Source organism: Hippoglossus hippoglossus, chromosome 6 (genome assembly GCF_009819705.1).
Source record: "Hippoglossus hippoglossus isolate fHipHip1 chromosome 6, fHipHip1.pri, whole genome shotgun sequence".
Classification (NCBI taxonomy): domain Eukaryota; kingdom Metazoa; phylum Chordata; class Actinopteri; order Pleuronectiformes; family Pleuronectidae; genus Hippoglossus; species Hippoglossus hippoglossus.
In genome coordinates this window covers 17,965,376-17,992,443 of record NC_047156.1, presented here as the reverse complement: position 1 = coordinate 17,992,443, position 27,068 = coordinate 17,965,376, and the positions used below count along the sequence as shown (strand labels likewise).

The following is a 27,068-nucleotide window of genomic DNA, read 5'->3' as shown; positions in this document are numbered from 1 at the left end:
ATTACAAAAAATCGATTGGATGGATTATCATGAAACCTGGTGGAAGGATGAGGTATGGGTCACGGAGGAATATATTAAATGTTTGTGCACATCCAGATCCTGGGGAGGATCCAGGATTTTCTTTTCTCTTTACTTTAACATTTTGTGAGGGGGCGTTTTTTCAACATTTTCACCAAGGTCCCTGAAAATAATTCATGGATCTGGATGAAGAAAAAAAAAACTGGCATATTTGGGGAGCTTACATTTTGTTTGTGCAATCTGTTGCAGCTTGATTGAATGTAAGGGGACTGTTGGGCCTTGGTGGAGCTATGTGCTCTGCTGAGTGTCCTTGTAGTCTAGATGTGGTTTCAGATGCACTGGTTGACACCATGTTACATGCACACATGCCAATCAACACATAGACATACCAAACATATACTCAGCATCTATTTTTGCAATAAAGATAAAAGTTGCTTGTATTTTCACAGTCAAAGAATTGGCCAGTACTGAAATTACACATGTTGAGGTAAATAATAAATAATTTGTGGTTACATTATGTAGCCCTACAAATCAAAGGGTTTTAATAAGTCAGTGAATCTTAGTCCATTAGGACTAAGTCTGAAAGTGGCCAACGAGAGAAGAGTCTGAAAACTAGAACAAAATCAGATAATTATTTATTCATTCATTATATTTCCAGTAGCTTGAATTCCATACTTGCACTAAAAGGATAAACTTAAATAGAAGACAAAGAAAGTATCTGTTAGTAGAAATCTGTTTCTTAAATACAAAACCATTTGCAATACTGTCAGAAAAGAGCATCATTTTGGCAGCATCTATATACGGGTACTGCGTATAGAACCAATACAAATCAGAGACATATCATTGTGTGCATCAGTTAATATTGTCGCTTCACCCTTAAGGTTGTTGTACAATGTCAAAGTTACAGAACTCGCTGACAAGCAAACCAGAAAAACAATCAGAATTCAAAAGTGTATGCATTTCTCCGTCCAGTTAGTTACAGTACAATGTTCACTGTGCACAGCAAGAAAAACAAAATGAATATAGATATTCTCTAGGGAGTAGTCTATATTTAATACAGTCCTATCGAAGTTAAACCAGACCATGCACAATATTGCCTTCATAGGCCGCCTCATAAGCTGCTTGTCCCTGTACAATCAATTCAGGTATTTACAAATTCAACAAATACTCTACATGTCTTAAAAAAAAAAAAAAAACTTGATGCAAGTTAAGAGAAAATAAATCTTGATCCCATCCAAAGGCCCTCAAGTGTTGTTAGAACACGTCAACAGTTTTTGCCTAATGTGAAATGAATAATGTCTCTGCATATACATACACACACACACACACACACACACCTATACATTCATACACTGCAGATACAATCAGGTCCTGTACATAACGGCTGCAAACTTAATATATGAAAGTGGTTTCAATGTTTTAGCTTCTTGGAGGAATCAAATCCTGTCCTGTGTCTCAAGGTGTTGCGAGGAGTCTTTCAAAAGAAAAAAGGAAATGAAGTGTATGAATTATTCCTCCCTCCGCAGGGTCCTCTTCTTACACTTATCTCCTCCTATCTTGGATGTGACCTCAGCAGTCCCACTACAGTCTCTGTTCCAATCACTGATCTCTGGAAAGATACTTCAGACTCAGAACTATTGTTTTTGAAGAAAAGGCACTACCTGCCGAAGGAGCATTGCAGGGGCAAGAGGCAAACTCCCCCACCGGGCCTCCAGATCTCAAGGTCAATACTGAGAAGGTCACATGCGGGTCAAAGGTCATGTGCCATGCCATGCAGCGTTTCAGTTCCCCTCCTTCACAGGTGCAGGTGGATGTTTCCACAGAGCGGGGACAGATGGAATCGTGTCGATGCAGCAGACTCAAGCATGCTGTGTGCGCTGCCCCCCAATATTAGTTCACTTTATATTATACAGTATATATACACTGTACATGAGCTACCGTGTGCACTGTACAAATGCGTGATGGAATCAAACAAGCTAATTACATTATTAAATACAGATTCCTGTACAAGCTGCTGTGTTGGAAAACAAAATACATGGAGTAATAGTCATTTACTGTGGACACTGATTACTATTTGAACATAGTCGATAATATAAGAACAAAAAACAGAAACAAATATAGTTCAGACGATCACTGCATAGTCCGTAAGAGATTCCAGGTACACCACAAAAAAAACAAAAACAAAATGCAACGCTTGTTAATATCAAAGTGTTAATTTAAATATGGATTTATATCATAATATCAAGTAGGCCTATTTCATGCACTGTTAAAATCATATGACTGGTTGAGCTACTTCATATATAATGAGCTAAGGGTTTCCAAGCCTCTCTATAAAGATTTCCAAGTGAAAAGATAAAAGTCTCTGATGAGCTGTGTGTATTTACTGATTCGTGTGTGGACGTGTGATCATAAAGCCATGCGGTGTTGGGGGCAGCCCTCTAAAGAGAGACACTGGGACTGAGCGCCTCATACTGGTGTGCGAGGACCGACCGGCTACACAAATGAGTTCAAGGAGTTCATGGTGTTAATGGGGGACGGGGCCTCCGAGCTCTCGTGGCCCTCGGCCGTGTCCCTGCTGCCGCTCTTCCCGCTATACTGGCCGATAAACGAGCCGTCCTCGTTGAACTGTCCGTCTCCTCCTTCCCCGTAGTCAACTAAACTGTCGTCACTGTCGTCCCGCTTAACTGTCCCGTTAGACGGCGTGCGGCTCCCTTTTAACGGCTTATGGTCCTCATTGTCACTGGAGGAGAAAATAACATGCAGGTGTTACAGGTGAGATGATGTGATGCAACAAGGAGATTAGTGGTCACTTTTTTAGATGGAGCACGAGACGGCCAATGGTTACTTTTACCACAACATAACTACTGTATGATCAGTAGGTCATCACTTCCGCCAAGGAGGTCAGGTCTTTGTCTGTGTTATTTTCGGCAGGATTACGCAAAAACTTTAAATCTGGTGGAGGGGTGGAGCATGATCTAAGGAAGAACTCCTTATATTTAGGTGTGCATACGGATCATTATCAAGGGGCAGATCTAGGATATATTCTTTTCCCTTTCTTTAACAATGCTAGATAAAGTGTTTTCTTTCGTTCATTTCTCAGAAAATAATTTTAAAAATCTGGGATGTTAAGGGGACTGACATTTCAGGATTTAGTGAATTTAACGGTGGAGTCTTAAGGGAAATGTTGGGCCTTGGCGGAGGTATGAACTCTACTGAGTGCCATTCCAGTTTGTTTTTTTCATTTTGAAAATATGATGATTTATTTCTTTACTTTTTAAAAAAACTTTTAAACTCAGCAGCAATGAACATTCCTGTCCAATTTGAATTTGGTCGGCTCCACGTCTAAAAAACTGTGGATGAATGATTAGTTGGTTTCCATCAGGCAAAAGGGGAATAAAGCTCAAGCAATCATACGTTGTTCAATTCCCCCTGAAACCAAAAAAATGAAGTGGTACATATGTTGTTAGACAAAAGCAACACCCTCGCCCCAACACAGAGGTTGTGATGAAAAAGGCAAATGAAATGAGTAACACTTGGAAAGCAAGGATTCAGCCAAACATCCCCCTGAAGCAAGCATGAGAAATATCACAAAATTGGCAAAATGCATGAAAAAATCTCCAAAGAAACGTTTCTTTGGATATCAGAGAGTTGAAACATTCCACATCTATGACTTGAACATCGATGAGTTCAGATCATGAAGCCGTCATAATGCTGAAATGTTGATAAATCTAAATATAACAGGTAATAATCAGTAAGCAAAAGAAAGCACTGACAGCTCAGTGACGCTGCAGACGAATGATGTGAAAGATTCATCTATGTTCTGCACATGACGGCTTCAGGACCAAATATTAAACTCGATGGCGGCTGTGAAAACCTGGGATGTACAAACAGCGAGCAGTTTTTCTCCACAGTGACTCCACTATCCACTGACCCCCCCCCCCCCCCCCCCCCCCCACCCTCACATGCTAGACTGACAGAATGATGACCCTCCGCCCACCCACACGCCCACCCCCCCAACACACCCTCATCACCCTTACCTTTCCTGAGACCCACACCCCCTGGATTGGGACGAGGAGATCCGGCTGAGATCCCACACAACACAACGCGATGCAACACAACAGTCGCCTCGAGACATGATCGCACTATGCTTAAAAAGGGGTTTTATGTGAGTGTGGCACTTTGACAGGCACATGGGCCGAGTACATGTACAGCCTGAGCTCACAGTCTGCTCCCCTGCAGTCAAACAAGAACAGCTGAGTTGAGTTAGGTTATGCCTTTATTGACATACTGTAAGAATCCAGCTGAGCCTAAAGAAACAGCATGGATAGAAATGACTGAGCCGTCCATGGGAGAGGTTTCCTAGCAGTGTAAAGAGGCCCCTGGTTTTATCTTCTCAAACTGATAAAGTCTTACAATTTTATTTTCTATTTGTCCAAAAAAAACACGAAAAGAACAAAAGAAACAATGAATTACTGCCGAGCCCAGTTGTTTTATACTATATTGAAGAAAAAAAACGTCTGGGATTTAGAGAATAAAGTCATAATATTACGAGGATAAAGTCGTGATTTATTGAGAAAAAAGTCATTAAAATTACAAGAAAATAACTATTTTTAGGAAATAAGCAGCAAGGACAACGATGCTCACCACAGTTTCCATTGTCTCATCTCATTGTTTCTCACTGATTTTTATGATAACGTGGTGCTGAAGTCTATACTAAATCTATACTAAAGCAAGGGTGATCCATATCCCTCCAACATGATATGCAGCCTATAAGTATTATTTCATTCTTGAAATGTAACGACTTTATTCTTGTGATATTATGACTCTATTCTGTTAAAAGGAGCAAGTCAAGAGGTATTGATAGTTGAACTGGTTGGTTTAGATCTTTTCATAGTGTTTTTTGGACAATATGAAATGTAGAATATCACCAGCCTCATTATTATTATTATGAACGACTGGATACTGGCCTGTTATAAACAGCATTAACTTGCTCTTGTACACTTCCCTCAAACATGCTCCTTATTTCATATTCGATCCATATGCATCTAAATACTGTATATCTATATAGGAATAATAATTCCATTCAATACATTATTGCCAAAAGCAAATTTTCATATATCAGATCTTCACACCATGCACATCACATATTATACATACTGTTTATATATATATATATCGATATGTATTTATCACAGCAAAAAATCCATAGAATAGATTTATGTTTACATAATACAAAAAGGAATATAAAATATAAAAGCAAGACAATCTTATAAATTGACTTAGAAAAAACAAAATTGAAAAATGCTAGCTATACAGAAGTAAAGTGCGTTTTTTTTTCTTTATTCCGCGTGCGATTGGAGAAGCAGCCTTGAAGAGGATGCTAACAAGCAAAGCTGGGTTACTGCTCTACGTTAGCAGGAATGATAGTTTCAATCATTTTCAATCTTATCTGGGTTGTGTATGCTACTAGCAATACACTAAGCAAAGTGTTAATACTATCTATACTGTAAACACAATGTATCATGAGTAGCTTATCAGTTTGCATGGGATTTGATGTGTAGGGTCATGTTGCAAAATGAACGTAGCTTATTTCTTTTCTCCTGACTGTCTTACTTAGATTTTTAAAACAACCAAACCCCAAAATCCCTTGAACCTGAAGATTCCTGCTTCTCAAATGACCCCACGGCGTCATGTCAAGCACAAACAATACAGAGTCCAACACAAGTAGAATCCAGGACGTCCCAAGAAAACCCAAGAAAAAAAAATGATCTTGTGCTTCACGGTGACAGAAGTTCAAATGAGGGGGCACTTCTTCTTGGTTTCGAATTTCTGTTACTGGTGATCCTGGGTCATTTGTTGGTGAGCTGTAAGGGTTGAGAGGAGGGCAGGAGTGCAGAGCTCCAGCCCGGCCTGAGAGAGCAGAGCTTGGCACACAGTGGGGACGGGGCAGGGGCTGATGGGTAATATTTGCTCTGGGGACTGGAGCACTTTCTCTCACCTGTATTCCCCAAAAGTGCAGTCGTCTTCTTTCATGGGCTGGAACTCTGGGTCTGTGTGTGCGTCCTCCTTCTCTTTGACTGGTGGGATATAAGATATTATTATTAACAATCAACACAAATAAGCTTTTTCCTATCATATTAAGATTTTCTTTTTTACATCCAAAAAGGAGGTTGTGTTTTCACCCCTTGACTTTGTTTGTTGGTTTGTTTGTGTGTAAGCTTGATATCAAAAAACAACAGAATGGATTACCACAAAACTTGGTGGAAGGATGTGATATGGGTCAGGGAAGAGTATTGCTGCCATCATGACAAAAAACTTAAAACTTAAAACTTAAAATTTGACTGTTTTAATGCAATAACAGATTTTATTTCATGATAAGTATAGTTTAACTGAGGAGTCACTTTCTCTTCTCATATCAGAAACCTTTGTTGTTACTTCAGAAAATACAAAAAAATAAAATGCTATTAATAATGTATTGTTATTAAAAGAGTTATTACAAAATTATTTGCTATTTCCTGGGTGTGAAACTTCCATATGTGAAAAACAGTTTCACATATTTATTGTAAGAAAGAGAATAATATTTGACTGTAACGTCGTATACACAAGGCTAAAATGATAAAAGAGCAACACACTGCAGCAGAAGTATCAAAAACGTCCTTAAAATCCAATCATGTCCCAGTAATTGAATGATGGCAAATAAAGAATTGTGGGTAAAGAAGTGTGGGTTTACAAATGAGTGTGTGTGTGTGTGTCAACGGTTTGTGTTTGAGCGACAACTCACCGGGGTATTTCCCTCCTTTATTCCTCTGGATGAAGCAGATGATGAGGAGGATCAGGATGAGCAGAGCGATGGCACACATGAGGCCGATGAACCATCCCTGAGTGGCGATGTCCACCTGTCTGCTCGCCACAGCTGGCCAGAGAGGAAGAGGAACACTTAGGAATTATGGGAGGACAGTTATTTTCTCCATTGAGAGCGGGAGACGGAAACCATTACTCACATTGGAGTGTTAACAACAAACATGTAAAGCGTTATATGTGTTGTTAAAATATGTTTGAGCATTCTCTTAGTAACTACAGATAGATGTTTCAATTCATGAGTGGATCGTGAAGGCAACTGTCATGTTAGACGAGTTAGATTAAGCTAATGGTTACATGAATATATTGAAACCACATTAGTACTCAATGTACTAAGTCAATCTTTGACCCACAACAACACACACATACAATCACGAATACACGCACAAACACATATACAAAGGATGACTGAGTGATATTAGGTTGGGTATTATAACACACATTAATAAACATAGCCTATAGTAAACGTCTATATTAGAATAACGTCCACTTCCTCTACTTGACTGAGACTGTACCATCATGCACGCTGCTATGTGCTGCCTCTATATCAGTACAGGACATGCCCAGCATACAGTCACCACAACACGTTAAACCCATGCTCGACCGGGTTATAGTTACGACTCAACGGCACAATCTACTACACATTCTACACACGACACAGTGCAAGGTCAGGCCAGGCCGAGGTGGAGGCAACCGCCCAGGAACTGCCTCACCTGGAACCGTGACCAACAGCTCCTCGGAGTGGTGGAGCGGCTGGTCGTGGTGACCTTTGGCCACCAAGCGCACCCTATAGGAGAGGCCCCCCTTTAAGCCCTTCAGCACAACGTTCTGAGAGCCGTTCACCGGCTCTTTCTGCCATTCCTGTTCACCTTCACCTGCGGGAGGGACGTTCATGAAGAGAGGTACGACTGAGGGAGCACAACTTCAAATGGGCTATGGAGGTCATGACATTATGAGAACTGGCTGGTTGAAGAGAATAAACATCTACTGGTGGTTACGCTACAGGTAATGCTGTATGTATTAGATTTAAACTATTAAATAGCTCATTTAGTCTGTGAATGGACTATTGCAGAGGCCCCGGGTGCTCAATGTACTGCAACTGAGAAAAACAAATGCAGATAGACAGGCAAATGAGGAAAACTGTTTTACCATGCATGCACACACAAACGACTTTTAGATGTTCAGTGTGACTCTACGGTTGTATTCTCATTTTGCAACGTTTTCAACCCTGCCACACAGCTTGGCTCTATAGGGATGTCAGTCCACCATTTTGGTCCATACTGAAATATCTTAATACCTGAAATATCTTAATACCTGAAATATCTTAATACCTGAAATATCTTAATACCTGAAATATCTTAATACCTACCAGTTGGGTTGTCATGAAACTTTGCTGAACAGGTTCATGTCCACCTCAGGATGAATTAGTAACTCTGTTGATTTACCCTTTGAGTATTCATATAGTGCCACCATCGGGTCAAAATCTAAAACTGTTTTAGAATTTTGTTTTATGAACAAAAAAAACACAAATATTTTGGTTCATGACCAAATACCTAATGGCTCGTACTTTGCATTGGGTGCGTATTAGCAATAGTTATTGTGCTAACATGCTAAAAACTACAATGGTGAACATGGTAAGCATTATACCTGCAAAACAATAGCCAGTTAGCATTGTATTTGCTAACTTGAGGTGGACACTGATCAAGTCAGCCTCAGGCTTAAGTTATGAATGCAAAACTTAAGTGAATCTCAATATTTACAGTACTTTGGTTTGTGACCAAATATCTGCAGAACTAATGACATTTATCTATTTCCATGTGTTTTCTTCCTCAGTAGCAGCACACTAAGCTTTTAGGGCCTCGGTGGAAATAAATGGGGTGAGGAGTTAAATATGAAATGCATTTGACTGATAATCACAGGAATATGTTTTTTGATAAGGACATTTTCTAAATTACTGGGATCTATGATCACGACATCTCCTAACTGAATTCATTAAAGAGTAGGTGCGAGAGAGCCATACTACAGCAACATTCTGCTTTTCATCCTCACTGCAGGTGGATAAAAACAATGGAGAGCACTTCAGTCGAAATCAACTGGCACAGCACGAATATTTGTGCTGCTTTTTTTATGATGTTTGTCTTCATAAGTTCCACAGAGACTGTCACAGGAAATGCATGCGACTCTCCAGCACTGAGTAATTAACAATCCAATCACCGACAGCCTTGTTTATCACATCTGGGTCCACATTGGCAGAAGCCAAAGCCAATGACTGCCAATATTTCTATTCACCTGCATGAGCCAATAATGAAGTAGGGTCTCTTGCCACCTGTGTGTAGAACAAATAAAGATGCGTAGCTTTTCTTACTGTTTTCTACCATGTACTCTACATAAACGTTTTTCTCCGGGCCCCAGTACTCCCAACTGATGAGGGGCCCATCCTCTCCAACCGAGGAACTAACGTTCCCGAAAGGACTCACCGGCAGTGCTGAGCACACAAGAGAAAAGACAACCATCAAGATTGGTCTGCTGATCAAAGGACAATCCAGTAACTGGCAATAATATGCTTTGATCTAATTACAGTCCCATTAAATGCTATTAGAATAACTGAATCTATACCATCATAGCCTTACACAACAAAACCAACGAGCAAAAGCATACACAAAGCTGATCCTGTAACATATCAGACATGTAATGTACTACAGTCACAGCAGTATTTGTACCCTCGTCGGGGAGGCGGTGTGGAGGAGGCTGTGCAAGGGGATGAGAGGATTGGGTGCTTCCTGTAAACAACATGGAATAGGCGTGAAGACCGCAACAAACACGAGACACACACAGAGACACAGAGACTTTCCACATGCAAAGACGCCGCAGATGCTGAAGTCATTATACACACTGCACACAGTTCACTTGGCACGCCAACAAAGCCTCGCCAACAAAGCCTCGCCATGCAGCGGGAAGCATCACCAGCAGCCACCATCGAGGAAGTGAGAAGGGGTCAAAGTCGCCAGAGGCACTTGAAAAAAAGATGCAGCCAAGCACTTTGAAAAGACGTGTGTAGTTTTATCACACAACATTAAAAAGGCCCACGTTGCACAGCATCTTTATCTCTGAGGCTTTGAACTTTCCCCAGCTTTGAACTCAGCGCAGCATTTTGGTGGGCAGCAGGATTTGAAAGAGGGAAAGGGGGAAATTGCTCAAATCGTGCGGAGTGCATGCCTGCAGCGGGGGGTTTTGAAGCTATGGCTGTATCTGTAAAACATGGCATCGGTCTAGATACCGGCGGTACCTTCGCCCACATCTACGTCAAGCAGTGACATTAGAGCTTGTAAAGAGAAATAGGACACAGAAAAAAACAACAGGACAGGATTCATTATAGGATGACCCCCCCCCTCCACCCTCTCACGCCACCATCTGTGTCATCGCGTGTGACAGTGACACACTCAGGAGGTCATGCTGTGTGGTGTGAGTGAATTACACGTAGAATGATGGATCTGAGGTTTCATAACGGGACGGGTCAACTCTTACAGCAATGAAACTGGATCGTAAACATGTTCCACTTTACACAGCCATGGATGATTGACATTTATATGTATAAAACATGACACATAAATTTAAATGCTATGGCAAAATGTGCATTAAACTGGTGAATATTTCACATATAAAAGTCACATTTGTTCTGAGCCCCTCTGGTGACATTCGTAAAAAAAACATAACATGTGGCTATGAAATAATAAAGCGTGGGAACAAAATGACTAACAAGATACGAATCTGTTGACACATGACGTGGCCTCTATAAAGGGCTTTAGTTTGAACACACCGTATGCACTGACTCTGAGGTGATGGACACGTCTGCAGTCACTTGTTAACCAAAACACGGGGTCCTATTTCCGTGTGCCATGGCACCTTGTGCAAAGCGTGGTACAATGTCCAGTGCACAGGGAGCGTGACTGTGCATTTCTTTGGGCATCTGGCAACAGGGAAAGATTTTGATGAACTGTATGTGCTGCCAGCAGGGATTGACTTAACCAATCAGACCTACTTTTACACTTCTATTCTTATTCAATGCTTGAGGAGAGCGCACACTGCACAACAGTGTAGTGTCACCTTGGAGAGGGCTGACTGCATCAGTGGCCACAATTTTTTTATTTTTCCAAATGTCACCAGGGGGCTTCCTACATAAGAGCAATCGGACTAAACATTAGTTTAAAAAATAATAATTATTTTCATCATCAATTACATTGAGATAATCTACTATTATTCAGTTAATCATTTAGTCTATAAATATAGTGAAATATGTCCATCATCATTTCCCCTTTATTTTGCTTGATGTTTCTGACCAGCAAAACTATAAATAATATTTTTACAAATATACAAAAAGATATAAGAAATAATTGTTGTCATTGTGTTTTTGGGTTGTTATTTTTGCTGCTGCTTTCCCCAAAACACAAAATCTGAAAATCATGCTTTACAGTAAACATCATTCCAGTGTTTGGAGGAATGTTTAGTTTCTCACAGAGCGAGGTGGAGCCTCATGTGATCTTCCATCCAAGTTCATCCCAAATTTAAACGCAAGGCACAACTCTTCTCCATAACACCATGATTTATTTAGGTCATGTTTTGGCTTTATTTGGAGGGAGGTTTTTTAAGCATACATCTTTTTTAAATTACCTTTTACAGAGGCAATATTTACTACCAATGAATATCAAAGTTTCCCTATTAAAAAACATGCAAAAAACCCAACCATCCATCATCTAGACCCCTAACCCTTAGATGTTGTGGGTGGGGCTTGAGCCAGACCCAGCTGACATTGGGCGAGAGGAGGGGTTCACCCTGAACAGCTCCCCAGCGAATCACAAGACCGACATACAGACACAAACAAGCATTCACACTCATTTCCACACCTACAGTCAATTTAGGGTCTAAACTAACCTCAAGCTGCATGTTGTTGAATTTAGAGAGGAAGCCGGTGTAGCCGGTACAGTTCTAACCACTGTACCCCATATTAAAACCAACTTTATAAAAAATAAATTACTATCTTTCATCACCCACCCTGTTGAAGGTGAGATAGTTGAAAATACTAAATAAAGCATGGTGTACTGAAGAGTTGTGTGATGTGCTTTAATTTAGCTATAAATCAAATATATAATCTGTAGATGAATGCAAAGTTTGGATATTGTTACCAAAATTATTAATATATTCATCTCATAATTGTTTATCTAACTTTCCAGCTAAAGAGACAAGAAGTATCAACTAAATTGATTGAAATTTCCTTTTCTAATGTACATTTGTTGACTTACCTTCATCCACGATGGTGACAGCCTCCTGAGAAATGGCTGGGCCCGCTCCCCTGACTGTTTTGGCATTCAAATAAAACTTGTAGCGCGTGCTGTACTTGAGGTTGGGCAAAGTGACTGAGGTCTCATTGGCGAGCAGGGCCAGCTCCTCCACTGGGCCCAGCTCATTGGAGTTATTGACTACAGGGGTGGAGGGTGGATGACAAGAGTAATGGGATGGGAGGGGGTGGAGGTTGGGAGGTAGTAAAGGTAAATTGAATAGAAATATGAGGAGGAGTGGGTTGAAGGTGGGGTCAACAATGAGACAGGTGGAAATGACAGCGTTTGAAGCACAGAGGTGCAGGGTTCAGGAAAAGAAGGCGGGAGGTGACAAAAGTTGATTTGTTAATTTGTGTCATAATTTACGCAAAATAACTTGTTTGAGATGCTTTTAGATTCTTCTTAATTATTTCACTCTCATAATCTGTATTTCAACAGGATGACCGTACAAGACATGAAAAAGAAGGAGAAAACTACAAACTACATGACGGAAGGTGACACTAAACACTGGGTTAAGTTATAAAAAGCTCTCTGAAGCCCAGTGCTGTGATCTATTCAGTCAGTGTAAAACCTCACCTGGCTGATATTTGAGGGTGTAGCCAGTGATGCGTCCTTTACGATCATGGGGAGGACTCCATTCAAGGGTTAAGGTGTCCAGGTTTGAGTTGGTGACTATCAGGGAAGTAGGAGCTCCAGGTACTGTGGGGCAAAAAACATTAATCAGGAAACCTCATCACAGTAAAGATAAATAGGTTTAAAAATAATATTTTAAATGAATGATTGCTGATTGCTTTAAGTCATCTGACTATATGATTTTCACCATTGCTTCAGTGTTTGTGCTATAGATAGGAAATCATCATATAGATTCATTCACATGACATTTAGGCCAGATACATATTCTAATAGGCAGTTATCCATAATTACAATTAAGTGTTGTGTTTTAATAGAGGTGTCTGTGTTTGCTTGTGGATCATTGCTTGTGGCTTTAACACCTCTAATCTGCTGTGGGTTCAATGTTTTTTCTGGTAAAATAGTGGAAAATCTCTGGATGATTCATATTGAATCTCGACTTTGGTGGTTTCAAGAGTGACCGACTCCATCAGCTTTTCCCTGCAGAATCCACCGACAGCCGGGGTCAGCAGGTATCAATAAGCTGGATGGAAAGCAAGGTGTCTCCCAGTAGAGGGTGGATGCAGGGGTACTGCTGCTCGATCCCTCTCCAAAGCCTTTAGGCCGTTGAGCATTGAAGGAGTGAGGAGAAGAAGAGCCGCCAGCAAAGAGCCTAGAGATGGCTGTGGCTCAAAGGAGGAGAACCATGGGGTGCTCGCCCCCTGGACACACAAGCTGGGGTCTGATCAGCCTCAGCTAAGTCACATGGAGGAGGGCGCATGATGTTGAGAGACCCGAAACACTCAAAGATTCCAGTACCATCACTGAACATGTGTCCAGCAGCATTAGCAGATTTACTAGCACACCAGACAATTTCAAAGTTTGCAAAACAGTAAAAAAAAAAAAAAAGACAGACAGACAGAAATAAATAAATGGCGTGCATTCCTGTCTCTCACCTCCTTCTGGTGTGTCAAACTGCTGGGTGGGGCTCACAGGACCCTCTCCTTTGCCGTTATACACTCTGACGTTGAAGGAGTAGACGCTGAAGGGGTGCAGACCGGGCACCATGCCGTGGCTGTGGTTCCCACTGAACATCAGGATCAGCTTCTCCATGTGGTAGGGGTTGTGTTTGTGGAGACTGCGCTCTTTCCAGTAGTACACCTACAAGATATGGTTCATGTACAGTCAGCACTGAGAGGATTGTGGGATTTGGTATCCGTGTCACGCTGCATGTAGTGTTTGTTATACTGCACCTTGTATCCTTTGAGATGCCCACGTATTAATTTATGAGGCACAGGATCCCAGTGCACCTCGGCCAGAGTGCTGTTCAGCACCACCACCTGAACGTTTTCTGGAGCTGCTACCGGCACTGTGCAACGGACAAGGAACACGACAACAACTAAATACAACAGCACAACACACTGAGTAAATGCCATTGGTTACACAGTGAAATGTATCACCCCCAGGCTCAGACACACACACACAGTAATGTTTTTTTTTATGAGTCTAAAGAGTCAATCGAACTCACAGTCCTCTCCTGAGTAGCCGCGGGCGATAGCAGGCTCAGGTCCAACTCCGTGGTCGTTCACAGCCTGAACTTTTAGCTCGTATGGTACGAACGTGGGCGTTCCAGACACGACGAACCGGGAGTTATTGGACACAGTCACTGTGGTCCAATCACTTTCCACTGCCTTCTGCCTCCACATTACTCGATAACGAAGCCCTGGGCCATTAGACTGGAGCCCTGTCAGCGGCTGCAGCAGAGAAAGTTTCAGTATTTGTCAAGAGAATACTTTTGCAGAAAACTTCAGATTTAATGATACTAGTGCAGTGCCCGTTCTGAAACCTGCTGGTTGGGTGCTTTGCTTGGTCAGTGGTAATACTGGTTGCAGTTAAGACAGCAGTAAAGACCAGCTGTCACAGAGTCACAGAACGCTGAAGCTGCAACACCGCTGCTGCACAAACGCGCCTGTTGTTGTGTAATTGCAATACTCGTGATTGAAAACATTAAAATAATCTTGAATGTATCGCGTGTCCAAATCAGACACTGCACTTCCCTGGGCTCTTAACAACACACATGCCAAGTGTTAAGACGACAAGACATATGTGGTTCTTCCACATACGTGTTCCACCGACAGACATACAGAGTTTTCTGTAACTATTATATAGATGTGATATTTGATGTTGGTGGCTTGAAAAAAAAGCAAAGCTCATATGTTTCAGGGTGGTCCCTGGACCACGGTAAATGCGTCAGGATTAAAATGGAGAGCCTAACACATCTTTATTACCTTCCATGAGATTACAAGATTGTCATGCTCTGTTCCAAATCCCTCAACATCTTTAGGGTTCTCGTCTGGAGCTGGAAAAGAAATCAATGTCGACAACATTATCCAATAGAAAATATATTTCTGAAATGAGGCCTTCAATAAAAGCTCATTTATATCTTAAATCAAATATGTTTACCAGCAAGAGGAAAACTGATCAGCTAATGATACAGGGAGCATTTATTTAGTGAAACAGCACAATAGATGAGCTGAGACTGTACCTGCAGCTTCTGTCTTAAACATCCTGGAGGGGAAGCTGGGCCGACTGAAGCCCATGGCATTGAGAGCCAAAACCCTGAAGGTGTAGTGCACGTAGGGAGACAACTTGAGGTGAGCAGTCGTCCTGGTTCCAGGGACCTCGGTGAGGTTGTGCCAGTGACCTCGGTGGTGCAGAGAGTCGTCATACTGGATCAGAAATTCTGTGTGAAATAAAGAAAGACAAGTACAGTGAACTGAACGCTTCATACACGGTCTGACAAGATATTGGACAAACTGGAATGTCCGCCTTCAAGGTTTGTTTTTCTCAAGATGTCTAAATATGCTGCCTCCAGCTGTGCTCTGGCATGGTGAAGAGATGTGTTCGAACAAGACGACAATACTAATAGACAGTGAAGAAGTAACATGTTCTGCACCAGACTCTCTTCCAGTAATATTTAGGTTCTTTATTTTAAACATTGAAATCCATTGTGTAAATTGTATTATTAATCAATTGTGATTCTGAATACTCAAGTTTTTTTTTTGATAGATAGATTGATAGAGAGAATGTAAGCAAAAAATATCCATAATACAAAAATGAAATATATAAACTTAAAAATATAAACATGGAAATATATAGAAGCTAACTGTACAGTTGGAACTTTTATTTCATCCTAATCCACTCACTCTTTGCTTTCTCTGCACTCTCTTAGAGTCAGCCAAATGGTACAAATGTAATGAATTAAAGAGTTCTCAAGAGGTTTAGCCTTGTAGTTCAATAATCTTGTGAGAAATTGGTCCAAATCAAATCTGTAAAGGCTGAGACATCCTGACATTTACTCCCTGGATAGTTATTAAAACACGACGGATCTTAAATTCACCGTTACAGCACAAAATAAAACTGTTTTCACATGCTGAACATTAATCCTCATGACTGAGCTGCATATCTGAAAATCAGTAGAGCCTCACACACACACACACACACACACACACACACACACACACACACACACACACACACACACACACACACACACACACACACACACACACACACACACACACACACACACACACGTGTGCATGGGAACAGAGGTGGGTGGCAGCCTGAGCTCACTGTTTTGTGTGTGTGTGTGTGTGTGTGTGCTGTGCGGTGGTGGTGCCAGAGCAGAGCAGAGAGTCAGGAAGTTTGCTTGGGTTAATAAGCTCGCATGTGTGTGTGTGTGTGTGTGTCTGTGTGTCTCAACTCTGCTAGCGCTGGGATTCTGTCCTCTGCAGAGAGAATAGCTCATTATCTGCCTCTGAACAGCATCCTACCTCCACACTGCAGTGCTGCACGCTGTCAGGATGAACGTATTGAAGCATTTACGTGTGTGTGGTTACTGTGCCGACCTCTTTTTGTTTTTAAGCCAGGAGAAAAGTGGGTGTTGGGTAATACGGTATCTGTTTGTTTCCCTAAGTGCATTTTTCTCATCTTGTTTACATTTTTCTCGAGGCTTTGCTTGTACATGCTTGATCTGCCAAGGACACCATTCATTAAATAATCATCAGTTATTTTGCTTCTTTTTTTTGTCACAGTGTAATTTATTCATCACAAGCTCCAACTCTGAGGCATGTGTGCTGCATGCCCAGTGTGGCCTATTAGGGCAAAAAGTCTGGCTTCATTGTCACGTACGTTGTGATAATGTCGGTCCCTACAGTGCTTTGTTTACACGGGTGTGTTGTCTTCATGAGCCTTAAGCATGTGCACAGCGCTGCAAGTGTAGCTTGTGAAGCTGCTTCACACCATGATGTATGAGTCACTTTGCCCTCGATGTAATGACTCTATATGCACAGTTAAATGTCACTGGGCTCATATATGTTCATCAGCAGCGGAACATGACTTTGCCATCGTCAGAGCGCTCACAGCTTTGAAGTGGGGTCGGGAACACAGGATGTTGCTTCATTCTCTGCATGGCTTTAATAACAATTTCGCAATATTTGAACTGTGACTGTTTTGGGGATTATTTTCTACTGCCAGCAGGTCAGTGTTTACCAGATCTGATCATAACAGACACGCACGCACGCGCGCGCACACACACACACACACACACACACACACACACACACACACACACACACACACACACACACACACACACACACACACACACACACACACACACTTAATACATACTCTGAATTGGACTGTTATGCTCATCCCCGGGGGTCCATGTGAGCTGCACGCTCCTCTTCTTCTGGTCCGTCAGCTCCAGGTCAGTTGGGGGGTCAGGTCGTTCTGGGGTAAATGCATCACAGGGATCAACGTTTGTAACTCATCGTACTGAGATGACAGTCACACTGACTTCATGTTACAGATGTATAAGTATATGAAGGATTCATGCCAAGACGAGATGAAACAAAAACAAAACACGATATCTATAACTTGCTTCCATTATACTGCAATAATGACATATGCTAAGGTTGTACCGTTAGCCCTCTATTTCTTGACATGGTCTATTTGACACCATTATTTGCCCCATGATACACATGCAGACACTGCATCATGCATATGAAACGACTGTCGCTCAATTTGATCATCCTCCGTAATCAGTCTCCGTGAAATCGAGTCTGGGGCTCGCTCGAGAGGCTCAGGGCTCATGTTTTGGAAATGAATTGATAAAGTGAAAACGCATGCTTTGAATAAGTGAGTGACGAGGAAACGGCGCTTGGCAAAAGATCCCAAGTGGTGCAATGAAGAGATGTTTGCTTTACAAATGATCTTTGCTTTGAAGCGTGAGAGAAAATGGCTTCCCCCCCATCGCTAAATGTAAAATTTTTGCCTCAGTGGTTTGATTCATTCCAACTGACAAAAAAGGTAAAAATAAAAAATACAATTAATCACAAAAAAATATGAACAAAACACCTGAAATCAAAGCTAAAAAGGAAAAAAATGCACAGTGACAAACAGCATCGTCAGGCTAAAACATGCTCCACTGAACAGAAACATCCAATGAACAATACAAGCCCATGAGAGCAGAGCAGCGAATCTGGGTGCTCCTGTGCGCTGCAGGTTTACCGTAGACAACAGCTGGAGTTGGCGTGGCCTCTGCCAGGTAGGAGGGCAGGAGTGAAATGGAGGTTAGTGGTCAGTCAGCCGTACAAAAACAAAAGGAGATTATCTGGCACGCTAAGAAGGCGATAATTAAATATTCATTCCGCTGATTCAATCCGCTCCAAACCCCCTTCAGTAAACTCTCAGGCTATTACCCTTGAAGCGATCCGTTGTGTGTGTTATGAGGCAGAGGTTACACTTTGATCATTACTCAGTTTGTTTTAACAAGCGGGTGAATTAGGTTTCTGAGAAGCAGCACGTACCGACGACGGTGAGCTCTGCGCTGGCTGAGTCGTGGTCCAGAGTTGTGTTCATGATGCAGGTGTACACGCCCCCGTCGCTCTCGGTCACGTCAGTGATGGTGAGGCTGTCAGAGTCGACGATTAATCTGTAAAACAAACAGTTCATACAGACAGATCAGCAGGATTAAATATAATCTTAAAGCTATTTAATTTGTTTTACCGCCGGGCTTTCAAGGTGACAAAGGCCCTGTTAGGACCTGGTATTAATAGCCATCCTCAGGGGGTCGGATCACAAGTGAACAGCTGGTATTTAAAATACGTCCTGAAGGTGTCTCCTGCGTCCACTTCCCTGCTCTACATGCAAATAAACACGTACGTCATCTCTGTTCGCTAAAACCAATTTTGTTGTTTTCGTGAGTTTACAGATGTGACGGATGTTAGTATTTGTTTGTGTGTGTGTGTGTGTGTGTTGGCACAGGCGAGAGAGAGAGAGAGAGAGAGAGAGAGAGAGAGAGAGAGAGAGAGAGAGAGAGAGAGAGAGGGGGAGGGTGATCATATGTACAAATATGTTCGATTCATTGTGAAACTGCAGCAGGTCAGAGACTTCAGCTGAGTAGCTGGTCCTCCACATGTGGCCCAGGACACGATCACACATTGAATATAATATGGCCACATGTGTCTCAGACCACCTCCAAATGTGGTCAGAGTGATCGGATCTCAGGTACTGCGGTTGTCATTTAGACCTGAACTTAGCACTGACTACTTATGATTGGATCACTCAGGACGGATGCTCAAACAAGGTCAAGACATTTAACACTGAACTTTGATTTGAGGTGAGGGGAGTAAACAAATACTGACAGGATCCATTACACTGAAAGAGAGGGACAGCAATCACAGGGTTAATGGTCTCGAAAACTGAGACATTTCCAATGGTGAGTGACATCTCTGACCTCTCATCGTCAGGGAGCTCTCCGTCGTCTTTGAGCCAGGTCATGGTGGGGACGAGTGTGGGGTCATGTTTCACTTTACACTCAAACACCACCGACCTGCCCCTCTGGACCACCTTGTACTCGGGCTGCTTCAAGATGCGGGTGGGTTCTGATGAGTGGGGAGAGTCAAGTATTAATACATTAAATCAGTGGTTCTCAACACTTTCACCAGAATAATCTGACTTGTGCACATCCATGCTTTTTTAGTGAGATTTCTTTTTTTGCTCCGTTATTTGTATTTAGCTCAGCAGACAGGTCGGGTCGCTGGTGGAACCGCACTGGGAGGGTGTGATGCACCCCCCCGTCTGATCAGATGGGGAGAGATGAGATATATTTCTCTGCCCCAGCCATAATTCTTCACCTTATGATTAAACTACTACTATGATTAAACTCAACTTTGACTGTTTAAGAGTGTTTTCTTCAATGAGTCGTAATATCATGATGCGTTCTGTGATTTTCGTATCACCATATTATCTTAGCTTAGCATAAAGACTGGAAACAAATGGAAACTGCTGGCTATAACCAAAGGTCACACCACTAGTAGCTCTTAAACTCACCAGTATTTTTTTCTTACAAACGTCACAATGTAATAACACCAACACTGTGAAATGCACCCCCCATTCTTATTATTCTCACAGAATCTTCTCACCTTTGACCTCCAGGTAGACGTGATTCTCATAGATCCCCAGCATGTTTCTGGCGGCGCAGGTGTATTTGCCGCTGTTTCTGGCCTGAGCTGTGTGAATCTCTAAAGTGCCGTTGTCATGCTGGATGTACGGATCTCCGTCCAGGGTGCTGGAGCGGCTGTCTTTGAACCTGGCAGAGAGAGAGAGAGAGAGAGAGGAAGCCGCTTTGAGCTTTTGAAGAAATATAAATCAACTTTTCGTCTGTAAAGAAAAGTCCATTCACTCACCATGTAATTTTAGGGATGGGTGACCCAAAGAAAGCGCAGTCTATCCGGGCCCGGTGGTTTTTGATGACCTGGTAGACCTTGTTGGCCGGCGTCAGCACTCTGGGTGGCTCCGCTGCAGCAGTTATTGACGTGTTATTTCACTGCAGAAATCCACGTGAAACAGCGCTCAAATACAAAATGGATCTGGTGTGATGAACTTACAGAGGACATTGACGAAGGCGTTGGCCATGAGGTAGCCGTGGTCATTGGAGACGTTACACTGGTAGACGGCGCTGGATCCCATCTGTATGTCCGTGAAGATAATGGTGTCCTCTTCCACCTTTCTGCTCAGATCCTTCGGGGAATCTGTTCACGGATAACAGGGTGAAAAGATTTAACTCTGGCTTTGTGAATCCTGGTTAAAGACTAAATAGATACTTTTGATTTTGGCTCTGGTGACGTCTTCCTATGAGAGCTGATTGTGCATTCATGTGTCGTCAGAATAATCGGAAAAATCTGTTCCCGACTATGTAAAACTTTCGTGAAAGCCCTCTTAAGTCGTGACAACTAACTGGAAGGTCTGTGGAGATTTTGGTTCCAAGATGCTGACACCATCACCTTTAAACCAATTAATATAATCTTAAGTGAATAGTAGTCTTTGAATTGAGCTATCAAATGTTACACTTTAGTTGTAAATTGCACGTCCATGTCTCACCAGCGCCTAACACCAGACTTTATTGTCAATACAGTTGTTTTTATTATTTACGTGCGTACGCTATATGCCTGTCACACCAATATGCAAAAATTGTAAAGAGGTGTGATGGTGTTAAATGCTCTAAACACATAAATACTACACATTAAGTTTGCAGTGTCTCACAGGAGCACAGTGAATATCACACCTGAATTATTTTTTTTACCCTTCTAAGGCAAAGCTACCACGATAGCCATTTAGCTTAGCTTAGCATACAGACCGGACACAGGAGAAACAAGAACACTCAGCCTCCTGTAGCAGCAATTTATAAATCAATAATAAACTAATTATATCCTTTGTTTAATTTTTACAAAAACAAATGTAAAACTGACTAGTTGTGGTTTTACAGAGGGTTTTGTGCAGGGACTTCCTGGAGTCTTTCCACTGGTTGCCAGGCAACAAAACATCACAATACTTCAACTTTAGTCAGGAAAGCTAATTCGGCTTATTTACAAAAAATGTAAGCTGATGCCATAATTTAAGATAAAACGAGACATAGTTGAGAGGTTTGTCTTGTCTGGAAACATCTTCATCTTTGTGAATTCCTTTAGTGTCAGTATCAAAACTCCGCCATTGTAAGTTTCAAACGTGTATCCCATAGGGAAATAATGCTGCACACTCCCAAGGTAACTACACACCTGCGTCAAAGAGATAACAACAAAATCCCTTCTCTGATAATAAAATTAAACAAAGCTCAGCTTATGTGAATAGGCCACAGCACCTGGCAGTTGGAGTTCAAAGCAGTGGAACAGGTTGCACTCACTCGCTATGGGGATGCCATTCATCGCCCAGGTGATGGAGGGCTTGGGCGTGCCACTGGCCCTGCAGGTCAGCACGCCGTTCTCTCCCGGAGCCAGGACGAGGTTCCTGGGAGCGCCGCCGATCCAATATGGAGAAGCTGAAAATAGAACAGAAGGCAGGAGAATTAATCAGCGAACATACTGGCCTGTTGGCATCTCCGCATAAATCAATTATGAGACAGAGGGAGAATGAAGCAGCAGGAAGAAGGAGTGACTGCGCCACGGCTTGGAGGTCTGGCCGCGCCTCTCACCACCGACCCACCTTTGACAGAGACGTGGATGGTGTGGTGCACCGAGCCGAGCATGTTCTTGGCGCTGCAGCGGTAATCTCCCGCGTCCGATGCCGACACGTTCACGATGCGCAGGTTCTTCTGGTAGTACAGGTAGGACATGCGTTGGGTCGGGAGATCGCCGCTCAATTTGATCCAGGAGATTTCTGGGGTGGGCCTGGTTTCGAAGAGGAAGAGAGAAAGGGAGCGATGATGACACTCGAGCAGGTGCAGGTGGGCACTCAAGGCTTTCAGCACTGAAGCGATGGCAGATTCTCTCACTTACAGTCCCTCTGCGATACACTCCATCTCCAGCACCTGGCCTCTCAACACCGTGTGGGAGCTGGAGGAGCCAGATGGGATGAGGAAGGTCGGCTTCCTCTCATCCACTGGGTCTTCTGTAGTTAGAGATTGACATCGAAATTTATTACTCTCCCTTCTGCATCTGTCCATAACACAGTGACTGTGTTTAAATGGACACCAAACATTTCAAGACAGTATTTCGACCGTCATTTCACCTTATGTCCTACTAATTTTTAATTTGAGATCATTTATCTTGTAACTGTGTTTTGAAAGGTGCTATATAAATTAAGTTTATTCTTATTCTTATTCTTTTTATTTATTACTACTTGTTTGGATGATATAATGTGATTAAGACGTATACATTGCGACATAATGTGACTAAGGTCAGAATACGCCAAATGTTTTAATTTAACTATCGCTTATTCTGAGTACGACCTTATTTAGATTACGATAATCAGCACATGCTGTTTATGGGTTAATGTCAGAATATTGTCGTCCATGTAAACGTGTCTAATGATGATCCAGGTCCAAATCAGGAGCTTCACATTCACACTCCTTCCTTCACTGGCTTGATGAAGACTCTTCTTGTGTTGCCATGTTGTATTTTAGTGCACTTCTTTGCCAAATAAATGTCCTATTAAATGAATATACCTTCTCATGTAATTGATCTAATTAAAGATATTAAGATTTGCTTTCGGCTACTGACTTTAATTGCACGAAAGTGATTTGAACTCATGTTAGCTACTGTGTGCGCTTGTTTGGACAAAGAGACAAAATCTGTTAAGAGAAGACTAAATGAAGTGAGATGGGAATAGCTGGTGACAGGAAGATTAACAACTGGGAGCACGATAGCATTAGACAGGGCAGCAGGGAAACAGTGACTTTAGACATGAAGACTGCTGATGGCCTCATGACAGAGGCAAAGCAAACAAGGAGAAATTGAAAACATCTAAGCTTCAAGTTATGTTAGGATCAAATACATTGTTTATGATGGAACTGGGCAATGTGTTGCATCTGAGGGGAATTTGATTTACCACCACAAACAAGGAGGGACTCTTTCAGAAAACCTGACTAAAGTGAAGAGTTAATTGTCCCACTGGTTCACTTGGTCTTCATGTTATTGGTCAATACCTTTTACCTATGGGCTAAATTATGTCCATTCACTTTTTGTGTTTATAGCTTTTATCTCTCTTTATTTCTTTTTTCTTTGCTATTGTTTTCTGTATTGTGCATTTGTTTTGCTGTATAAAACTTCAAAATCAATAAACAGATGCTAAATAGATTGCTTATCAATAATCAATAAAATGTCTAATAAGTTAAAATGATTAACCTGATTATTTTGTTGTTAATTGATACGTGGTTTGTTTTGTCAAAACGTCTGTTGTGATTTTCAAGACTATACAGATGTTGTTATCGAATCATCTCAGTTCACAGTGGAATCATCATCAGTGGGTATTTAAAGGAGGAAGTGAAAAGTTATCGAAAGGGTTTTGATTGGATAGAGCAGGATTGAAGGAGGGACACAGAATTCACTTGGATGTTAGTGGGTAACAGCTGCAGTTTGGAGTGCTATGCCGGGGGTAAGCACAAGAGGGTGCCAGATCCCCCCCCCCCCCCCCCCCCGTTAGATCGGTGTGACTGTACAGAGCCGTGGGGTTGTCAGGATGAAGGGTTAGTGTTAGTGGGTAAGAGCCAGAGTTTCGGAGCACTAGGTTGGAGGGAGTAAACACTACAGGGTCTCAAAACTCACCACTAAACAAATCAGTTTCATTGTAAAAAGCTGCCATTGTGTCATTGATTGCTTCCACTGTAACACAACAGAGAAATCACACAACGCCACAAGTTGAAATCATCAGAACAAAAAAGAAAACACAAACAAACAACAAACATGCTCCGACAGATAAACATGATCAACGTGAGATGATTTAAAAGTCAGAGGTCAGAAGTGATCGTCATCAGAATCCAGTGGGAGCAGTCTGCCGTCACGTCAAGTAACAAACGCCGGCCGGGGAAGAGAGCGGCCTTTGTTGTCTCCGCAGAGAGCGTGCACACAACGTCTCACAGCAGAAGTGAAACAAGCGCCTGCTTGGCAGATACTGCAGGGGGCCACGAGAGCCCTGACAATATGTCTTTTCAGTGGGACGACGACCACTGGCGTCTCTGAGGGATGGAACTAGAGATAGGAAATGCTGTTTCCCTCCCACATGCCAATGTAACTGACCTGTCTCACACACTAACACACACACACACACACACACACACACACACACACACACACACACACACACACACACACACACACACACACACACACACACACACACACACACACACTGTTCCGTCTCCGTCATGCTGGCTCATTACAACTTGGGTGGATTTCTGTCACACACAGGGTCAGACTTACGGTTGAGGACCTTGACGGTGATGGGCTGTTTCTGCTGGATGGTCTGTGTGTGTGGGAAGCGGGCGTAGCAGATGTAGTCGTTCCTGGAATCCTCTCGGAGAACGTTGGAGAAGTAGAGGTCTCCGTTCAGGGACTGGGACACCCTGCTGCTCTGAGGCAGCCTCTGGAAGTCTGAAGTGTGGAATATGTTTGTTAGAGATGTCGTTTGCTGGGTCAGTTCATCTTTATCACTAATAAAAACACTACAGCTTTTAGGGGTTGTTTTGGAACTATTTTCTCCGGTAGAAACAGCCCAGTGTTTTCTGTGGATTAAGTAACTGAGACTGAGTTCGAGGTGGACCACTAGACAGAATTAAGGATAGACTGGCCCAGTAAAATGAATATTTAATGCATAATTCTTCCTAGAAATTAAATTGTTTTATAACTGGTGTATAAATAATGCCAAATAATGAATGTGGTATTAATCATACACCATAAATTAGGCCTCACAAAACCATAATACCAGTGTATTTGCATGTTTTGGCTCCTTAAGTAAAGGTTTCACAATGAGGCTGTTTTAGAAGAGTTGATGTAATATCTATTCCGAAGAAAGAACCACACGGATTTGGAAGAAAAACTTCTGTGGAAACATTTGTTAGTGGTTGACTCTGATGCTATTTACATCTGTGTGCTACCCAAAGGGGGTTTATTAGGTTCTCAAATAACAATGAGATTGGTTCAACGTTTTGGATCCAGGAGGAATACAACTCCGGCCAGAATGAATATAATGTTTTTTTCCTCATTGAATTAGGACTTTATTCTTGTAATATTTGGACTTCCTTCTTAATTCCGACTTTATTCTTGAAACGTTACATTATTCTTGAAATCTCAAGAATTGTGATATTGTAATAAAAAGAACAGTGTATATGATTTGAAGTAAAGGAGTTAATATATACAGAGTGACTGGCACTGTCCTTCAGCTGTGACCATGAACTTCTGGGAGCACATATCTGAGACGAAGTCATTTTTGTCAGCAGCAGTTATTTTCATACAGCTAAAAAAAAATCTTCTGTGAATGAAGTACTTACTATTGTCCATCCAGAATATGATGGGAGGGGGCAGGCCAGCAGGGGGTCGACACGGCAGCACCAAGGACACGCCCTCCTGAACGACGATTTGCTTGATCCTCTCCTTTGACCACAAGGGGGATCCTGGATTGGTTGGAAAAGGGAGCGCACATCAGTGGCGTCCCATTATGTGATGTGAATTACGTGAGTGTTGCTAATGGACGGTTGCTGACATGATGACAGAGGTAAAGAGGGACGATGTCTGACTGAACAATGTGCTAGAGGAAAATTACAGAGGGACGTTCAGCTCTATCCACTATTACATCCTTACATGCTGCTTTCCACATGCACCTTTACCTTTCAGGAGCGCTCTTAAGATGGAAAATGCAACTTAATTGTTAGAAAAAGAAAAGAATGGAATTGATTGATGTGATGTGAGATAGTTATGGTATTAAGAAAAATGGAAGAAGAGAAAAATGAAAAGATAAGAGATAATATGAGGGACTGCAGTGCACTTACTGGACTGTCGTATGACTATGTTGTGGGAAACAGCAGTTCCATGTTTGTTTCTCGCTGTGCACTGGTACACCCCCTCGTAGTGATCAGCCTTCTCCCTGCTGATGTCCACCACCAGTGTCCCGGAGTGCGGCCTCATGACCACGTTGACGTCCTCGTCAATGTCGAAATGCGTCCCGTTTCTCGTCCAAGAGAAACTGAGATGATAAAACGTTGGTCATAAATCTCGATAACAAACTGTGTGATGAAATATTATTGTAATTAAATAACCAATCAAATCTGATCAGACCATCAGTCTCCTGATGAAGCAGCTGTAACCTTCTAACAAATACTACTTTCCTGTTTACTTTGATTGTTGTTTGTTTAATGTAAAAAAAGACAATTTTTAAAGATTTGGGTGTTTAAACTCCTTTAACTACTTTCCA

At 42.1% G+C, this 27,068-nt stretch overlaps 1 protein-coding gene across 18 annotated transcripts in view; it reads right to left on the bottom strand.

Annotated features, from left to right (window-relative positions):
- Positions 1-631: 631 nt before the first annotated feature.
- Positions 632-27,068, bottom strand: part of LOC117763604 (neuronal cell adhesion molecule-like) — an 82,007-nt gene continuing 55,570 nt past the window's right edge. For 3 of the 18 annotated variants that reach the window (XM_034588844.1, XM_034588846.1, XM_034588845.1), the window contains 28 exons: positions 26,647-26,840; positions 26,149-26,271; positions 25,082-25,252; positions 24,428-24,484; positions 22,661-22,772; positions 22,368-22,552; positions 22,069-22,203; positions 20,777-20,920; positions 20,576-20,687; positions 20,312-20,478; positions 19,624-19,771; positions 18,695-18,819; positions 18,396-18,425; positions 17,514-17,615; positions 15,364-15,561; positions 15,107-15,177; positions 14,347-14,572; positions 14,072-14,187; positions 13,775-13,979; positions 12,786-12,908; positions 12,174-12,350; positions 10,163-10,198; positions 9,597-9,656; positions 9,242-9,361; positions 7,590-7,751; positions 6,800-6,931; positions 6,017-6,095; positions 632-2,758 (listed from right to left, as the gene is read on the bottom strand). In XM_034588844.1, the coding sequence (XP_034444735.1) occupies positions 2,512-2,758; positions 6,017-6,095; positions 6,800-6,931; positions 7,590-7,751; positions 9,242-9,361; positions 9,597-9,656; positions 10,163-10,198; positions 12,174-12,350; positions 12,786-12,908; positions 13,775-13,979; positions 14,072-14,187; positions 14,347-14,572; positions 15,107-15,177; positions 15,364-15,561; positions 17,514-17,615; positions 18,396-18,425; positions 18,695-18,819; positions 19,624-19,771; positions 20,312-20,478; positions 20,576-20,687; positions 20,777-20,920; positions 22,069-22,203; positions 22,368-22,552; positions 22,661-22,772; positions 24,428-24,484; positions 25,082-25,252; positions 26,149-26,271; positions 26,647-26,840 (3,757 nt within the window). In that variant the 3' untranslated portion in view covers positions 632-2,511. The remainder of the gene's footprint in view (positions 2,759-6,016; positions 6,096-6,799; positions 6,932-7,589; positions 7,752-9,241; positions 9,362-9,596; positions 9,657-10,162; positions 10,199-12,173; positions 12,351-12,785; positions 12,909-13,774; positions 13,980-14,071; positions 14,188-14,346; positions 14,573-15,106; positions 15,178-15,363; positions 15,562-17,513; positions 17,616-18,395; positions 18,426-18,694; positions 18,820-19,623; positions 19,772-20,311; positions 20,479-20,575; positions 20,688-20,776; positions 20,921-22,068; positions 22,204-22,367; positions 22,553-22,660; positions 22,773-24,427; positions 24,485-25,081; positions 25,253-26,148; positions 26,272-26,646; positions 26,841-27,068) is intronic. The other 15 variants (XM_034588847.1, XM_034588849.1, XM_034588859.1 and 12 more) reach the window with 12 other exon arrangements.